We start from the raw sequence: 19,465 nt of genomic DNA, 5'->3' as shown, positions 1-19,465 counted from the left end.
AATCTCTGTTTATTCCTGTGAGCTGGTGACAGTGATGGGGGAGTACAGGAAGTTAAACTGTCCATCTAGAATCTCTGTTTATTCCTGTGAGCTGGTGACAGTGATGGGGGAGTACAGGAAGTGTCACGTCCTGACCTTAGAAAGCTGTTATTTTCTATGGTAGAGTAGGTCAGGGCGTGACAGGGGGGTTTCTAGTTTATTTTTTCTATGTTGTCAGGTTCTAGTTTTGTATTTCTATGTTGGGTTTTGTTTGGGATGATCTCCAATTAGAGGCAGCTGGTCCTCGTTGTCTCTAATTGGAGATCATACTTAAGTAGGGTTTTTTTCCACCTGGGTTTGTGGGAGATTGTTTTTGAGTACATGTATGGTCACTCTGCGTCACGGTTTGTTGTTGTTGTTATTCAGTTTATTTATATGTATTGCATAGTTTCACAGTGAAAATAAAATGTGGAACGACACACACGCTGCACTTTGGTCCGTCTCCTCCTTCCTACGACAGCCATGACAGGAAGTTAAACTGTCCATCTAGAATCTCTGTTTATTCCTGTGAGCTGGTGACAGTAATGGGACCCCTTTGGGACATGCCACAAAGCCCTCGTTCCCTGTCCTCCCCTGTCTTCCCTTCCTCATCAGGAAGACTGTCACTCACAGCACTTTGAAACCAGTGACTCAGCAGTGTCTGTATCTCTATGGGACTGGTGTGTGTGTGTGTGTGTGTGTGTGTGTGTGTGTGTCTGTCTGTCTGCATTGGAATATGGCTGTCATTGGCACCTTCGCCGGGGCGAGGGTTCAGGTTGCCATGCCAACGAGTGACTGACGTCACCATGCCGATGCGACGAGCAGCGAGCTGAGACCATCGAGCTGAGCTCAGGTCCCTGGAGAGGTCGTAGGTCGCAGAGCAGAGGACAGCGAGACATGACAGAGCAGGTTACAGCCAGTTCAGCTGCTACAGGGATGTGACTATGACTGGGATGCTCACTGGTCTGTGAGGACCAACCACTGTAGACAGAATCCCTGGTCTGTGAGGACCAACCACTGTAGACAGAATCCCTGGTCTGTGAGGACCAACCACTGTAGACAGAATCCCTGGTCTGTGGGGACCAACCAACCACTGTAGACAGAATCCCTGGTCTGTGAGGACCAACCACTGTAGACAGAATCCCTGGTCTGTGGGGACCAACCACTGTAGACAGAATCCCTGGTCTGTGAGGACCAACCACTGTAGACAGAATCCCTGGTCTGTGAGGACCAACCCAACCACTGTAGACAGAATCCCTGGTCTGTGAGGACCAACCAACCACTGTAGACAGAATCCCTGGTCTGTGAGGACCAACCACTGTAGACAGAATCCCTGGTCTGTGAGGACCAACCACTGTAGACAGAATCCCTGGTCTGTGAGGACCAACCACTGTAGACAGAATCCCTGGTCTGTGGGGACCAACCACTGTAGACAGAATCCCTGGTCTGTGAGGACCAACCACTGTAGACAGAATCCCTGGTCTGTGAGGACCAACCACTGTAGACAGAATCCCTGGTCTGTGGGGACCAACCAACCACTGTAGACAGAATCCCTGGTCTGTGAGGACCAACCACTGTAGACAGAATCCCTGGTCTGTGGGGACCAACCACTGTAGACAGAATCCCTGGTCTGTGAGGACCAACCACTGTAGACAGAATCCCTGGTCTGTGAGGACCAACCACTGTAGACAGAATCCCTGGTCTGTGAGGACCAACCCAACCACTGTAGACAGAATCCCTGGTCTGTGAGGACCAACCAACCACTGTAGACAGAATCCCTGGTCTGTGAGGACCAACCAACCACTGTAGACAGAATCCCTGGTCTGTGAGGACCAACCACTGTAGACAGAATCCCTGGTCTGTGAGGACCAACCACTGTAGACAGAATCCCTGGTCTGTGAGGACCAACCACTGTAGACAGAATCCCTGGTCTGTGAGGACCAACCAACCACTGTAGATAGAATCCCTGGTCTGTGAGGACCAACCACTGTAGATAGAATCCCTGGTCTGTGGGGACCAACCCAACCACTGTAGACAGAATCCCTGGTCTGTGAGGACCAACCACTGTAGACAGAATCCCTGGTCTGTGAGGACCAACCAACCACTGTAGACAGAATCCCTGGTCTGTGGGGACCAACCACTGTAGACAGAATCCCTGGTCTGTGAGGACCAACCACTGTAGACAGAATCCCTGGTCTGTGAGGACCAACCAACCACTGTAGACAGAATCCCTGGTCTGTGAGGACCAACCACTGTAGACAGAATCCCTGGTCTGTGGGGACCAACCAACCACTGTAGACAGAATCCCTGGTCTGTGGGGACCAACCAACCACTGTAGACAGAATCCCTGGTCTGTGAGGACCAACCAACCACTGTAGACAGAATCCCTGGTCTGTGAGGACCAACCAACCACTGTAGACAGAATCCCTGGTCTGTGAGGACCAACCACTGTAGACAGAATCCCTGGTCTGTGAGGACCAACCACTGTAGACAGAATCCCTGGTCTGTGAGGACCAACCACTGTAGACAGAATCCCTGGTCTGTGAGGACCAACCACTGTAGACAGAATCCCTGGTCTGTGAGGACCAACCACTGTAGATAGAATCCCTGGTCTGTGAGGACCAACCACTGTAGACAGAATCCCTGGTCTGTGGGGACCAACCAACCACTGTAGACAGAATCCCTGGTCTGTGAGGACCAACCACTGTAGACAGAATCCCTGGTCTGTGAGGACCAACCAACCACTGTATATAGAGAAACCAACATGAGACTAGAGAAGGACAACATGAGACTAGAGAAGGACAACATGAGACTAGAGAAGGACAACATGAGACTAGTGGTGGTATAATGGGTCAGGAAGGCTAGTGATGCTAGAGAAGGACAACATGAGACTAGAGAAGGACAACATGAGACTAGTGGTGGTATAATGGGTCAGGAAGGCTAGTGATGCTAGAGAAGGACAACATGAGACTAGAGAAGGACAACATGAGACTAGTGGTGGTATAATGGGTCAGGAAGGCTAGTGATGCTAGAGCCAGATGCTGAAACACAGCTGAGCAGTAAACAAACCACTGCTACAGTCTAGTGATGGTTCCTGTGACGTCAATGGGAAAGACCACCGCTGTGGCTGAGAGCAGCACTACAACACTACAGCTAGTCTCCTGCTGTCAGACATACACACATACACCACTACGACAAGCATGTTATCTCTACAAACTGATTGGAGGAACTCTCTCACCGCCACGGGAACCCGCTGAAAACACAACTCAATTTAAACTCAATCTCCACATCAACCACTGGCCCAGCAATCGCTGGTTGCTATAGCAACCACAATCGCAATCACACCCCTATCACCAAAATAGGCTTGACATCAAAACCCAGGGCGAGGTGTTATAAACCCAGGGGGAGGTGTTATAAACCCAGGGGGTGTTATAAACCCAGGGGAGGGGTTATAAACCTAGGGGGAGGTGTTATAAACCCAGGGGGAGGGGTTATAAACCTAGGGGGAGGTGTTATAAACCCAGGGGGAGGTGTTATAAACCCAGGGGGTGTTATAAACCCAGGGGGAGGGGTTATAAACCCAGGGGAGGTGTTATAAACCCAGGGGGAGGTGTTATAAACCCAGGGGGAGGGGTTATAAACCCAGGGGGAGGTGTTATAAACCCAGGGGGAGGTGTTATAAACCCAGGGGAGGTGTTATAAACCCAGGGGGAGGTGTTATAAACCCAGGGGAGGGTTATAAACCCAGGGGGAGGTGTTATAAACCCAGGGGGAGGTGTTATAAACCCAGGGGGAGGTATATAAACCCAGGGGAGGTGTTATAAACCCAGGGGGAGGTGTTATAAACCCAGGGGGAGGTGTTATAAACCCAGGGGGAGGTGTTATAAACCCAGGGGGAGGTGTTATAAACCCAGGGGGAGGTGTTATAAACCCAGTGGGAGGTGTTATAAACCCAGGGGAGGTGTTATAAACCCAGGGGAGGTGTTATAAACCCAGGGGAGGTGTTATAAACCCAGGGGGAGGTGTTATAAACCCAGGGGGAGGGTTATAAACCCAGGGGGAGGTGTTATAAACCCAGGGGGAGGTGTTATAAACCCAGGGGGAGGGTTATAAACCCAGGGGGAGGTGTTATAAACCCAGGGGGAGGTGTTATAAACCCAGGGGAGGTGTTATAAACCCAGGGGGAGGTGTTATAAACCCAGGGGGAGGTGTTATAAACCCAGGGGAGGTGTTATAAACCCAGGGGGAGGTGTTATAAACCCAGGGGGAGGGTTATAAACCCAGGAGGTGTTATAAACCCAGGGGGAGGTGTTATAAACCCAGGGGGAGGTGTTATAAACCCAGGGGGACCTATCTGACGGCTGCGGTGCTGATATGAACCCGGCTTCACTGCATATGACAGCAATGTGTGTGAAGGTAGAGCTGGTGTGTGTGTGTGTGTGTGTGTGTGTGTGTGTGTGTGTGTGTGTGTGTGTGTGTGTGTGTGTGTGTGTGTGTGTGTGTGTGTGTGTGTGTGTGTGTGTGTGTGTGTGTGTGTGTGTGTGTGTTTGTGTACCAGATGAAGGTAGAGCTGGTGTGTGTGTGTGTGTTTGTGTACCAGATGAAGGTAGAGCTGGTGTGTGTGTGTTGCTAGTCCAGCAAACAATGTGACATTTCTTCCCAGGATCTAATTACTAGCCAGCCAGAGGTGTAATTTCCCCCCTCGCTCCGTCGCCACGAGAGTGTGTGTGTGTGAGTGTAAGAATGCTAAACGGTTAGCAGTGAGCTAGCTCTCTGTATGAACCTCCTCACCTCCCGCTGTGGCACAAAATGGATGCTGAGACATTACATTATTGCCTCTCTGTGGACACACAGCAGGGAGGATGGACAGGGGAAGATAGAGGGGAAGAAAGAGAGAGAGAGAGAGAGAGAGAGAGAGAGAGAGAGGGAGAGAGCAAAAGTGAGAGAGGTGGTAGGAAAAGAGAGAGAGAGGGAGAGAGGGAGAGAGAGGGAGAGAGAGGGAGAGAGAGAGAGGGGGGTAGAAAGAGAGAGAGAGAGAGAGAGAGAGAGAGAGAGAGAGAGAGAGAGAGAGAGAGAGAGAGAGAGAGAGAGAGAGAAGGGAGAGAGAGAGAGAGAGAGAGAGAGAGAGAGGGGGGGGTAGAAAGAGAGAGAGAGAGATATGGAGAGATAACCGTGTGGGCATCTAGGAAGTATAATTATGGGTTAGTGACGCAGCATGAATCGCACACAGGGGATCCATAACCAGCGGGCCGTTCTCTGTTTACCTCAGCTACTTCTGATAAATAGAAAAGACCCAGAAAAGTCCATGATAATGAAACAGTAACAGATGACGAGGAGGAAAATGGTATTCTCACCACAGGAGAATAGAGGTCTTGAAATACTCTTGGAATACACAGAAAACAATAACACAAAAACACTCCACATTCCACATTCCACACCAAATGAAAGGTACTCTGAGAACCATTGTGAACCATTGGTGGTGCTGGTAAAGTTGAATTAGGTTGACCCAGTTAATAACACATTATAACTCTAGCATGGTCCTTCATCAACACCAGGTATCTGTTCAGTTATTTCATGGTCCTTCATCAAGACCAGGTATCTGTTCAGTTATTTCATGGTCCTTCATCAAGACCAGCTGTCGGTCAGTTATTTCATGGTCCTTCGTCAACACCAGGTATCTGTTCAGTTATTTCATGGTCCTTCATCAACACCAGGTATCTGTTCAGTTATTTCATGGTCCTTCATCAACACCAGGTATCTGTTCAGTTATTTCATGGTCCTTCATCAAGACCAGGTATCTGTTCAGTTATTTCATGGTCCTTCATCAAGACCAGGTATCTGTCAGTTATTTCATGGTCCTTCATCAACACCAGGTATCTGTTCAGTTATTTCATGGTCCTTCATCAACACCAGGTATCTGTTCAGTTATTTCATGGTTTTTCCAGACAGATTGTTGACTATACTGTATATTGTTTTCTATATTCACTGTAAATCACTTTGCGTTTGAAAATAACCCCAAAATAAATCACAAAGGAAAAACCATATTATTACATCATTCACAAAGTGTCAGCAGATATTTCCATGATGAACTATGAGACATTAAGGGAACATACGTGAGCTCTTGAAGTCCTTCTTCTTGAGTTTCCTCCTGATCATGGTTCCTCTGGGGCTGGTGGGGTACATGTTCCTGGGCAGGGTGCTCATGTTGAGGGAACTCAGACTGTAGGCACTCATAGAGGTAGGAGAGAAGGATGAGCCTAGAGCTGTAGGAGGAGGACAGAGGGAGGAGAAGAGAGAGGGATTAGAAAAGAGAGAGATAGAGAAGAGAGAGGGATGGAGAAGAGACGGATGAGAAAATAGAGGGAATAGAAAAGAGAGAGGGATGGATAAGAGAGAGGGATGGAGAAGAGAAACAAGTGAATAACATGAAGGGATGGGTGTCATTGGAATGCAAAAGGTAAACTAACTGCACCTAACATACTGTAACCTCAAATAGAGAAACCTCATCATCTAACAAACTGTAACCTCAAATAGAGAAACCTCATCACCTAACATACTGTAACCTCAAATAGAGAAACCTCATCATCTAACAAACTGTAACCTCAAATAGAGAAACCTCATCACCTAACATACTGTAACCCCAAATAGAGAAACCTCATCACCTAACAAACTGTAACCCCAAATAGAGAAACCTCATCACCTAACATACTGTAACCTCAAATAGAGAAACCTCATCAACTAACAAACTGTAACCCCAAATAGAGAAACCTCATCACCTAACAAACTGTAACCTCAAATAGAGAAACCTCATCACCTAACATACTGTAACCTCAAATAGAGAAACCTCATCAACTAACAAACTGTAACCCCAAATAGAGAAACCTCATCACCTAACAAACTGTAACCTCAAATAGAGAAACCTCATCATCTAACAAACTGTAACCTCAAATAGAGAAACCTCATCACCTAACATACTGTAACCTCAAATAGAGAAACCTCATCAACTAACAAACTGTAACCCCAAATAGAGAAACCTCATCACCTAACAAACTGTAACCTCAAATAGAGAAACCTCATCACCTAACATACTGTAACCTCAAATAGAGAAACCTCATCATCTAACAAACTGTAACCTCAAATAGAGAAACCTCATCACCTAACATACTGTAACCTCAAATAGAGAAACCTCATCACTGTCACGTCCTGGCCAGTATAAGGTTAATTGGTATTGTAGTTTGGTCAGGACGTGGCAGAGGGTATTCGTTTTATGTGGTTCGGGGTGGTGTGTTTGTTGAAGGGGCATTTGATTGAAGTATTCCGGGGTTTTGGGCACTGTTTGGTTTTCATGTATTCTATGTTTAGTCTAGTATGTCTGTTTCTATGTTTGGTTAATTGGGGTTGGGACTCTCAGTTGAAGGCAGGTGTTGTCTATCTGCCTTTGATTGAGAGTCCCATATATTAGGGTGTGTTTGTGATTTGTGGGAGATTGTTCTGTGTTAGCCTTGTGCCTTGCAGACTGTTTTTTGTCGATCGTATTCCTATTTGTTATTTTGGTGTTCATTTGGTACTTATTAAAACGTCGAGATGAGCATTCACATACCTGCTGCGTTTTGGTCCTCTTTAACCGACGACAAGCGTGACAATCACCTAACAAACTGTAACCCCAAATAGAGAAACCTCATCAACTAACAAACTGTAACCTCAAATAGAGAAACCTCATCAACTAACAAACTGTAACCTCAAATAGAGAAACCTCATCAACTAACAAACTGTAACCTCAAATAGAGAAACCTCATCAACTAACAAACTGTAACCTCAAATAGAGAAACCTCATCAACTAACAAACTGTAACCCAAATACAGAAACCTCATCAACTAACAAACTGTAACCTCAAATAGAGAAACCTCATCAACTAACAAACTGTAACCCCAAATACAGAAACCTCATCAACTAACATACTGTAACCTCAAATACAGAAACCTCATCAACTAACAAACTGTAACCCAAATAGAGAAACCTCATCAACTAACAAACTGTAACCCAAATAGAGAAACCTCATCAACTAACAAACTGTAACCCAAATACAGAAACCTCATCAACTAACATACTGTAACCTCAAATACAGAAACCTCATCAAGCATATTGAATGATGATAATAATAAAAGATAGGAAAATAACCTAGATGAAGGTTATTGTGACTGTTGAATCCAGTCGGTTCATTGGTTCCTCCATCTGTCCCCTCTAATACTGAGTCTATATTGTCCCTGTCCCCTCTAATACTGAGTCTATATTGTCCCTCTCCCCTCTAATACTGAGTCTATATTGTCCCTGTCCCCTCTAATACTGAGTCTATATTGTCCCTCTCCCCTCTAATACTGAGTCTATATTGTCCCTCTCCCCTCTAATACTGAGTCTATATTGTCTCTGTCCCTCCATCAGTCCCCTCTAATACTGAGTCTATATTGTCTCTGTCCCTCCATCAGTCCCCTCTAATACTGAGTCTATATTGTCCCTCTCCCCTCTAATACTGAGTCTATATTGTCTCTGTCCCTCCATCAGTCCCGTCTAATACTGAGTCTATATTGTCTCTGTCCCTCCATCTGTCCCCTCTAATACTGAGTTTATATTGTCCCTCTCCCCTCTAATACTGAGTCTATATTGTCTCTGTCCCTCCATCTGTCCCCTCTAATCCTGAGTCTATATTGTCCCTGTCCCCTCTAATACTGAGTCTATATTGTCTCTGTTCCTCCATCAGTCCCCTCTAATATAGACATATTGTCCCTGTCCCTCCATCAGTCCCCTCTAATACTGAGTCTATATTGTCCCTCTCCCCTCTAATACTGAGTCTATATTGTCTCTGTCCCTCCATCAGTCCCCTCTAATACTGAGTCTATATTGTCTCTGTCCCTCCATCAGTCCCCTCTAATACTGAGTCTATATTGTCTCTGTCCCTCCATCAGTCCCCTCTAATACTGAGTCTATATTGTCTCTGTCCCTCCATCAGTCCCCTCTAATACTGAGTCTATATTGTCTCTGTCCCTCCATCAGTCCCCTCTAATACTGAGTCTATATTGTCCCTGTCCCTCCATCAGTCCCCTCTAATACTGAGTCTATATTGTCTCTGTCCCTCCATCTGTCTCCTCTAATACTGAGTCTATATTGTCCCTGTCCCCTCTAATACTGAGTCTATATTGTCCCTGTCCCTCCATCAGTCCCCTCTAATACTGAGTCTATATTGTCCCTGTCCCTCCATCAGTCCCCTCTAATACTGAGTCTATATTGTCTCTGTCCCTCCATCAGTCCCCTCTAATACTGAGTCTATATTGTCCCTCTCCCCTCTAATACTGAGTCTATATTGTCCCTCTCCCCTCTAATACTGAGTCTATATTGTCTCTGTCCCTCCATCAGTCCCCTCTAATACTGAGTCTATATTGTCCCTGTCCCCTCTAATACTGAGTCTATATTGTCCCTGTCCCTCCATCAGTCCCCTCTAATACTGAGTCTATATTGTCCCTGTCCCTCCATCAGTCCCCTGTATTGTTTTTCTCAATCACAGAAGATCAGGGACGTGTGCTAAATGTCACCCTATTCCCTATATAGTGCACTACTTTAGACCAGAGACCTATTCCCTATATAGTGCACTACTTTTGATCAGAGCCCTATTCCCTATATAGTACACTACTTTAGACCAGAGCCCTATTCCCTATATAGTGCACTACTTTAGACCAGAGCCCATAGCGTTTGTGTGTTTGCTTGCTTACGTGTGTGTGTGTGTGTGTGTGTGTGTGTGTGTGTGTGTGTGTGTGTGTGTGAGAGCATCAATACCTCGGTCATCTCTTAGACTAACTACTCTAAGCCTGAGACAAAGCCTGTGTATCCTTCAGCACCCGGTAATGAGACCATCACAGACAACCAGTCTCTAAGCCCTGTGTGTGTGTGTGTGTGTGTGTGTGTGTGTGTGTGTGTGTGTGTGTGTGTGTGTGTGTGTGTGTGTGTGTGTGTGTGTGTGTGTGTGTGTGTGTGTGTGTGTGTGTGTGTGTGTGTGTGTGTGTGTGTGTGTGTGTGTGTGTGTGTGTGTGTGTGTGTGTGTGTGTGTGTGTGTGTGTGTGTGTGTGTGTGTGTGTGTGTGTGTGTGTGTGTGTGTGTGTGTGTGTGTGTATGTATGTATGTGTGTGTGTGTGTGTGTGTGTGTGTGTGTGTGTGTGTGTGTGTGTGTGTGTGTGTGTGTGTGTGTGTGTGTGTGTGTGTGTGTGTGTGTGTGCGTGTCTCTAAGTCCTGTAATCCATCTGTTAATTAAGAAATAACATCAAGACTGAGGCTAATAAATACCAACTAATTATCTCAGGCTGACAGGAGACAGGAGAGAGGAGAGAGGAGACAGGGGACAGGGGACAGGGGACAGGAGACAGGGGACAGGGGACAGGGGACAGGGGACAGGAGAGAGGAGAGAGGAGACAGGAGACAGGGAACAGGAGACAGGAGAGAGGAGAGAGGAGACAGGGGACAGGGGACAGGAGACAGGAGACAGGAGACAGGAGAGAGGAGAGAGGAGAGAGGAGACAGGGGACAGGGGACAGGGGACAGGAGACAGGAGAGAGGAGAGAGGAGACAGGGGACAGGGGACAGGAGACAGGGGACAGGAGACAGGAGACAGGAGAGAGGAGAGAGGAGACAGGGGACAGGAGACAGGGGACAGGAGACAGGAGACAGGGGACAGGAGACAGGGAACAGGGGACAGGGGACAGGAGACAGGGGACAGGAGACAGGGGACAGGAGACAGGAGACAGGAGACAGGGTACAGGAGACAGGGGACAGGAGACAGGGGACATTAAACAGGAGACAGGGGACAGGAGACAGAGGACAGGAGACAGGGGACAGGAGACAGGAGACAGGGGACAGGAGACAGGGGACAGGAGACAGGGGACAGGGTTTCAGAGCGGTTCAGGCTCAAGGTCATTAGTAACCATTCTTATTACAGTATAATAACCTCCTCTATGGAGCTCTGACATATTGCTGACATTTGACGATAATTTAAATATAGCCATTCTAATTGAAGTATACTGGCCGTGTAACTCTGACATGTATGGAATAAAACCCACTGTTTTCAATATCAACTCAAACAGGCTCTGTAAAACATTTGGACCCACAAATGAACTCTGACCTCCCATCGATGGCAGAACAAATGAACTCTGACCTCCCGTCGATGGCAGAACAAATGAACTCTGACCTCCCATCGATGGCAGAACAAATGAACTCTGACCTCCCGTCGATGGCAGAACAAATGAACTCTGACCTCCCATCGATGGCAGAACAAATGAACTCTGACCTCCCGTCGATGGCAGAACAAATGAACTCTGACCTCCCGTCGATGGCAGAACAAATGAACTCTGACCTCCCGTCGATGGCAGAACAAATGAACTCTGACCTCCCGTCGATGGCAGAACAAATGAACTCTGACCTCCCGTCGATGGCAGAACAAATGAACTCTGACCTCCCGTCGATGGCAGAACAAATGAACTCTGACCTCCCGTCGATGGCAGAACAAATTAAGTCTAGAGAAGAAAAAAAGCCAGAAATGAAAAAGGAGAAAAACACCAAATGATTTGAAAGCCATTGATGGGTTTGTAGTGTATTATGGGTAATTGACATCAATCAGGAAAATGGAGCTGTCGTGACTACCTCCTCTGTTCACTCTCTTCCCCACAGGGCTCTGGTCAAAAGTAATGTTAAGAGCATAGCGTAGGATGCAGTAGGATGCAGCCTATCAAGCTCTGAGTGGAGTTTAGAAGGCATCTCTCGCTCGCTCCACCTCTCTGCTGAGTTGTCCTTGAGATGCAATGCAGTAGACTAGGAGATGACAGGCTGGATCAATAGCACCAGGAACAAGTGGCATAATCATGGAGGATGCAGCATTGGCCTGGCTGGTTAAAGGCCTCAATTATTTATGAATAGAGAACAGTTTACTTTAAATATAATGTTGATGTGTTCAGTTATGGTTATATATTGAAGAGAGAGAGACAGAGAGAGAGAGAGAGAGAGAGAGAGAGAGAGAGAGAGAGAGAGAGAGAGAGAGAGAGAGAGAGAGAGAGAGAGAGAGAGAGAGAGAGAGAGAGAGAGAGAGAGAGAAAGATAGAGAGAGAGAGAGAAAGAGAAAGACAGAGAGAGAGAGAGAGAGAGAGAGACAGAGAGACAGAAAGAGAGAGACATAGAGAGAGACAGAGAGAGAGAGAGCGAGAGACAGAGAGAGAGAGAGAGAGAGAGAGAGAGAGAGAGAGAGAGAGAGAGAGACAGAGATCTAATCTAATGTAATCTACCTGGTGTGTGTAGCAGACTGGACCAATTAGAACATAGTATTAGTGGTTAAGCTGGTGCTATTCATTAACATTGACAAGCTGTCTCAGGAGACCCTCAAGACACCTGGGTCGTCACGCACAAACACCCACCAATGCTACGTGACCAGAATACTGATCAGTGATCAGAACCGGAGACAGCTCGATCCAGTGTGTGTGTGTCGGAGGTGTGTGTGTGTGAGTGTGTGTGTTAACTGGAGACACTTCACCTGGGGCAGTTAACAGGCTAGCCATGTTCACATTGTACTAACATCAGTATCTCTCCCTCTATATGTCTCTCTCTCTCTCTATGTCTCTCTCTCTCTCTCTCTCTCTCTCTCTCTATGTCTCTATGTCTCTCTCGCTCTATGTCTCTATGTCTCTCTCTCTCTCTCTCTCTCTCGCTCTCTCTCTCTCTATGTCTCTCTCTATGTCTCTCTCTCTCTCTCTATGTCTCTCTCTCTATATATGTCTCTCTCTATGTCTCTCTCTCTCACTCTCTCTCTGTCTCTCTCTCTCTATGTCTCTCTCTCTCTGTCTCTCTCTCTACCTCTCTCTGTCTCTCTCTCCCTCTCTCTGTCTCTCTCTCTGTTTCTCTCTGTCTCTCCCTCTGAGGTTTTATAAAGACTAATGTCATTCATGTTGTAGTACATCGCTGACTGGTTAGTGGTTACAGAGACCTTTCTGGTGCCTCCATAATCCAGCATCCCTCCCTGGCCAAGTGGACTGACAGGACTGTATCAGCACTGTGCACCTTGCTTTAATGCCCTAGATGAGGTAATACATACAACACTCAGCTCACTGACTTTCAGGGACAATGGAGTGATGCAGAGAACCAGAGAGAGAGATGGAGGGGGAGAGATGGAGAGAACCGGAGAGAGAGATGGAGGGGGAGAGATGGAGAGAACCGGAGAGAGAGAGATGGAGGGGGAGAGATGGAGAGAACCGGAGAGAGAGAGATGGAGGGGGAGAGATGGAGAGAACTAGAGAGAGAGATGGAGGGGGAGAGATGGAGAGAAAGATGGAGAGCAAGAGTGAGAGAGAGAAAGATAGAGAGCCAGAGATAGATGGAGAAAGCCAGAGAAAGAGAGAGATGGAGAGAACCGGCGAGAGCGATGGAGAATACCAGAAAGAGCGATGGAGAGAGCCAGAGAAAGAGAGAGATGGAGAGAGCCAGAGAAAGAGAGAGATGGAGAGAGCCAGAGAAAGAGAGAGATGGAGAGAGCCAGAGAAAGAGAGATGGAGAATTCCGGTGAGAGCGATGGAGAATACCGAAGAGAGCGATGGAGAGAGCCAGAGAGAGCGATGGAGAGAGCCAGAGAAAGAGAGATGGAGAACACCGGAGAGAGAGATGGAGAGAGCCAGAGAAAGAGAGATGGAGAGAGCCAGAAGAGGACTTTAGTTCCGCTCTATTTTCCTTCAGCCCAGGAAACCAGATGAGAGAAAGAAAATATCACTTCAAACCAAAACAAATCTGAGCTCAACAGAAATAAACAGATGAAAGGATCAAAGATGAAGGAGCAGAAGGATGAGGAGAAGGAGGAGGAGGAAGAGGAGGAGGAGGTGGAGGAGGAGGAGGGAGAGGAGAGGGGGAGGGAGAGGAGGAGGAAGAGGGAGAGGAGGAGGAGGAGGAGGGAGAGGAGGAGGAGGAAGAAGGAGAGGAGGAGGAGGAAGGAGAGGAGGAGGAAGAGGAGGGAGAGAAGGAGGAGGTGGAGGAAGAAGGAGAGGAGGAGGAAGAGGAGGAGGAGGTGGAGGAGGAGGAGGGAAAGGAGAGGAGGAGGGAGAGGAGGAGGAAGAGGGAGAGGAGGAGGAAGAGGGAGAGGAGGAGGAGGAGGAGGGAGAGGAGGAGGAGGAAGAATGAGAGGAGGAGGAAGGAGAGGAGGAGGAAGAGGAGGGAGAGGAGGAGGAGGTGGAGGAGGAGGAGGGAGAGGAGAGGAGGAGGGAGAGGAGGAGGAAGAGGGAGAGGAGGAGGAGGAGGGAGAGGAGGAGGAGGAAGAAGGAGAGGAGGAGGAGGAAGGAGAGGAGGAGGAAGAGGAGGGAGAGGAGGAGCTATGGTGGAGGAAGAAGGAGAGGAGGAGGAAGAGGAGGAGGAGGTGGAGGAGGAGGAGGGAAAGGAGAGGAGGAGGGAGAGGAGGAGGAAGAGGGAGAGGAGGAGGAAGAGGGAGAGGAGGAGGAGGAGGAGGGAGAGGAGGAGGAGGAAGAAGGAGAGGAGGAGGAAGGAGAGGAGGAGGAAGAGGAGGGAGAGGAGGAGGAGGTGGAGGAAGAAGGAGAGGAGGAGGAAGAGGAGGAGGAGGAAGATGGAGAGGCGGAGGAAGAGGAGGAGGAAGAAGGAGAGGAGGACGAAGGAGAGGAATGGAGGAGGGGAGGATGAAGAGGAGGAGGAGGAAGCGCAGTAGAAGGAGGAGGTGGAGGTGGAGGGAGTGGAGGAGGAGGAAGGAGAGGAGGAGGAGGAGGAAAAGGGGGGAGGAGGAGGAAGAGAAGGTGGAGGAGGAGTACGAAGAGGAGGAGGAGGAGGGAGAGGCAACGGAGGAGGACAAGAAGGAGGTGGAGGGAGAGGAGGAGGAGGAGGAGGGAGAGGAAGAGGAGGAGGAGGAGGAGTAGAAGGAGGAGAAGGAGGAGGAGGATGAGGAGGAAGAGGAACAAACAGGAGCAGGACTAGGAGGAGTAGGACATAGAGGAGAAGAGAAGGATGAATAGGAGGAGTAGGACATAGAGGGGAAGAGAAAGAGGAATAGGACATAGATAGAGGGGAAGAGAAAGAGGAATAGGACATAGATAGAGGAGAAGAGAAAGAGGAATAGGACATAGATAGAGGAGAAGAGAAAGAGGAATAGGACATAGATAGAGGAGAGGAGAAAGAGGAATAGGACATAGATAGAGGAGAAGAGAAAGAGGAATAGGACATAGATAGAGGAGAAGAGAAAGAGGAATAGGACATAGATAGAGGAGAAGAGAAAGAGGAATAGGACATAGATAGAGGAGAAGAGAAAGAGGAATAGGACATAGATAGAGGGGAAGAGAAAGAGGAATAGGAGGAGTAGGACATAGATAGAGGGGAAGAGAAAGAGGAATAGGACATAGATAGAGGAGAAGAGAAAGAGGAATAGGACATAGATAGAGGAGAAGAGAAAGAGGAATAGGACATAGATAGAGGAGAAGAGAAAGAGGAATAGGACATAGATAGAGGGGAAGAGAAAAAGGAATAGGAGGAGTAGGACATAGATAGAGGAGAAGAGAAAGAGGAATAGGACATAGATAGAGGAGAAGAGAAAGAGGAATAGGACATAGATAGAGGAGAAGGGAAAGAGGAATAGGAGGAGTAGGACATAGATAGAGGGGAAGAGAAAGAGGAATAGGACATAGATAGAGGAGAAGAGAAAGAGGAATAGGACATAGATAGAGGAGAAGAGAAAGAGGAATAGGACATAGATAGAGGAGAAGAGAAAGAGGAATAGGACATAGATAGAGGGGAAGAGAAAGAGGAATAGGAGGAGTAGGACATAGATAGAGGGGAAGAGAAAGAGGAATAGGACATAGATAGAGGAGAAGAGAAAGAGGAATAGGACATAGATAGAGGAGAAGAGAAAGAGGAATAGGACATAGATAGAGGAGAAGAGAAAGAGGAATAGGACATAGATAGAGGGGAAGAGAAAAAGGAATAGGAGGAGTAGGACATAGATAGAGGAGAAGAGAAAGAGGAATAGGACATAGATAGAGGAGAAGAGAAAGAGGAATAGGACATAGATAGAGGAGAAGGGAAAGAGGAATAGGAGGAGTAGGACATAGATAGAGGGGAAGAGAAAGAGGAATAGGACATAGATAGAGGAGAAGAGAAAGAGGAATAGGACATAGATAGAGGAGAAGAGAAAGAGGAATAGGACATAGATAGAGGAGAAGAGAAAGAGGAATAGGACATAGATAGAGGAGAGGAGAAAGAGGAATAGGACATAGATAGAGGAGAAGAGAAAGAGGAATAGGACATAGATAGAGGAGAAGAGAAAGAGGAATAGGACATAGATAGAGGAGAAGAGAAAGAGGAATAGGACATAGATAGAGGAGAAGAGAAAGAGGAATAGGACATAGATAGAGGAGAAGAGAAAGAGGAATAGGACATAGATAGAGGAGAAGAGAAAGAGGAATAGGACATAGATAGAGGGGAAGAGAAAGAGGAATAGGAGGAGTAGGACATAGATAGAGGGGAAGAGAAAGAGGAATAGGACATAGATAGAGGAGAAGAGAAAGAGGAATAGGACATAGATAGAGGAGAAGAGAAAGAGGAATAGGACATAGATAGAGGAGAAGAGAAAGAGGAATAGGACATAGATAGAGGAGAAGAGAAAGAGGAATAGGACATAGATAGAGGAGAAGAGAAAGAGGAATAGGACATAGATAGAGGAGAAGAGAAAGAGGAATAGGACATAGATAGAGGAGAAGAGAAAGAGGAATAGGACATAGATAGAGGAGAAGAGAAAGAGGAATAGGACATAGATAGAGGAGAAGAGAAAGAGGAGAAGAGAAAGAGGAATAGGACATAGATAGAGGAGAAGAGAAAGGGGAATAGGACATAGATAGAGGAGAAGAGAAAGAGGAATAGGACATAGATAGAGGAGAAGAGAAAGAGGAATAGGACATAGATAGAGGAGAAGAGAAAGAGGAATAGGACATAGATAGAGGAGAAGAGAAAGAGGAGGAGAAAGACATTGAAGACCAGAGAAAGAAGAGAACTAGGGAAGAGGAGGATAAGGAACATTACGGGGGTTGTTGGGAGAGGTTTTGTGGTGCTTGGAGGCCTGGTGTCTCTGGGACTGGTCAGGATGGTAGGTGTTATAGTGTTGGTAGGGGAGGAAGTTGCTGTTGTTGTTGGCTGAAGAGGACTCCCAGGGAAGGGTCCGCGTGCTTCTCTGCACCTTGACTGATCACAAACAGAGAGAAGTACCACAGGGGATAAGGAGGGGGAACAAGGTGATTGGAACAAGGGTAAAACAGGGGTGAGGGGGGCAAATACATCAAGGTAAATGTGTTCAGTCCGTCAACGGTTTTCAGGAGGATATAAAATATCATTTCATTGGGACACAGGAGGCAGACATCAGGTTAAATCAAGGTGCCCAGTCGTCCTTTGACTTTTCATGGAGGCTTCTAGAAGGGATCACTAAACAATAAATGATTTTGAACAGATTCCAGATCCCAGTTCCAGTACATTGTGAACGCTGAATCAGTCTTATTGTCTGTCAGGACATCATTATTTCTAAATGAATTACAACACGTCAAAACTTTAAATAGCCCTTCATCTGCGTTGCAATGGGCATCCTATTCCTTTTGTAGTGCTTTCATTTTGACCAGGGCCCATGGTCGAAAGTAGTGCACTGCAAAGGAATATGGTGCCATTTGGGACATAGTGAGTGATTGCTATTGGAATCCCTGTTACTGTTAAGCTTTGTTCACATTGGCTGTTTGAACTGACTCAAATCCAATTTTTTGGTGTACCCGATTCAAATCTGTTATTTTTCCACCAGTCTGAACAGCCAAAAAGCACATCTGATATTTCAAATCTGATTCCTGGCCATGCGACTTATGTCTGAACGGTCAAATCTGATTTCTTTGCCCTCAAGTGGTTTTGTAGACTGGTATTTGTCATATCTTGTTGCTTGCTAGCTGCTCTGTTGACAGTTTGACAAGACCATGTGGTAGCTAACTAGCTAGCCTGCTAATTGTTTGAAAACAAATGCGTGAACATGCTAGAAATCTACACGGCTACCTAGCTAGCTAGTTGACTGCTGTGGCTAGCTAGTTGACTGCTGTGGCTAGCTAGCTGACTGCTGTGGCTAGCTAGTTGACTGCTGTGGCTAGCTAGCTGACTGCTGTGGCTAGCTAGTTGACTGCTGTGGCTAGCTAGTTGATTGCCGTGGCTAGCTAGTTGACAGCCGTGTCTAGCTAGTTGACAGCTGTGGCTAGCTAGTTGACAGCTGTGGCTAGCTAGTTGACTGCTGTGGCTAGCTAGTTGACAGCTGTGGCTAGCTAGTTGACAGCTGTGGCTAGCTAGTTGACAGCTGTGGCTAGCTAGTTGACTACTATGGCTAGCTAGTTGACAGCTGTGGCTAGCTAGTTGACAGCTGTGGCTAGCTAGTTGACTGCTGTGGCTAGCTAGTTGACAGCCGTGGCTAGCTAGTTGACTGCTGTGGCTAGCCAAAAAAGGACTCGTTTTGAAAGTTGGAGAACCTTTTCCTTTGGACTTTTAAAAGCGTTCTCACATTGAACATTCAGAGCAACTGGGAAACGTCCACGCCAGGCGCTGTTGTCACCTTAGCCTGCTACATAACTTCTGAGTGATAGGGAGCACCACCACCATCATTACTAGGATGACATGTGTGTGACCGTGTCAGCGTGCACTGCACCCGGCCTGCCACAGGAGTCGCCAGGTGTACGGTGTTTCCTCCATCACATTGGTGCAGCTGGCTTCCGGGTTAAGTGGGCATTGTGTCAAGAAGCAGTGTGGCTTGGTTGGGTTGTGTTTCGGAGGAGGACATCCCTGCCGGGCCAAACCCTCCCCTAACCCGGACGACGCTGGACCAATTGTGCGACACTCCATGGGTCTCCCGGTCGCGGCCGGCTGCGACAGAGCCTGGACTCAAACCCAGAATCTCTAGTGACACAGCTAGCACTGCCTTAGACCACTGAGACAGAGCCTGGACTCAATGTGACAAGCTAGACTGCTGACCACTGGAGAGCAGCTAACCCAGAATCTCTAGTGACACAGCTAGCACTGCCTTAGACCACTGAGACAGAGTCTAGACTCTAACCCATAATCTCTAGTGACACAGCTAGCACTGCCTTAGACCACTGAGAAGAGTCTAGACTCTAACCCAGAATCTCTAGTGACACAGCTAGCACTGCCTTAGACCACTGCGTGATTCGGGAGCGCCCAGACGGTAGAATAACTAGTCTGATTCTCTGTAATAATGGTATGAGAATAATAATGCATTTTATTTTTGTAAAGTGGGTTCTTGCATCAAACAACACAACAACATTTCCAGTCACCACCTTGTCTGAAGGACAAGTGGATAAAACAGGTTCATGTCAAGACCTGCATGTTGTTTTTCTAAAGTCTCATGGAATGTAGG

At 47.2% G+C, this 19,465-nt stretch overlaps 1 protein-coding gene across 1 annotated transcript in view; it reads right to left on the bottom strand.

The window, feature by feature from the left end:
• The window catches only part of LOC106595591 (glutamate receptor-interacting protein 1), a 431,870-nt gene that overhangs the window by 110,865 nt on the left and 301,540 nt on the right, over positions 1 to 19,465 (bottom strand). Inside the window, 2 exon segments of the mRNA XM_045722404.1 lie at positions 6,132 to 6,281; positions 17,101 to 17,259. Coding sequence (XP_045578360.1) covers positions 6,132 to 6,281; positions 17,101 to 17,259 — 309 coding nt within the window.

The sequence above is a fragment of the Salmo salar genome, chromosome ssa07 (genome assembly GCF_905237065.1).
Source record: "Salmo salar chromosome ssa07, Ssal_v3.1, whole genome shotgun sequence".
Lineage (NCBI taxonomy): Eukaryota > Metazoa > Chordata > Actinopteri > Salmoniformes > Salmonidae > Salmo > Salmo salar.
This window is presented reverse-complemented; position numbering and strand designations above follow the sequence as displayed.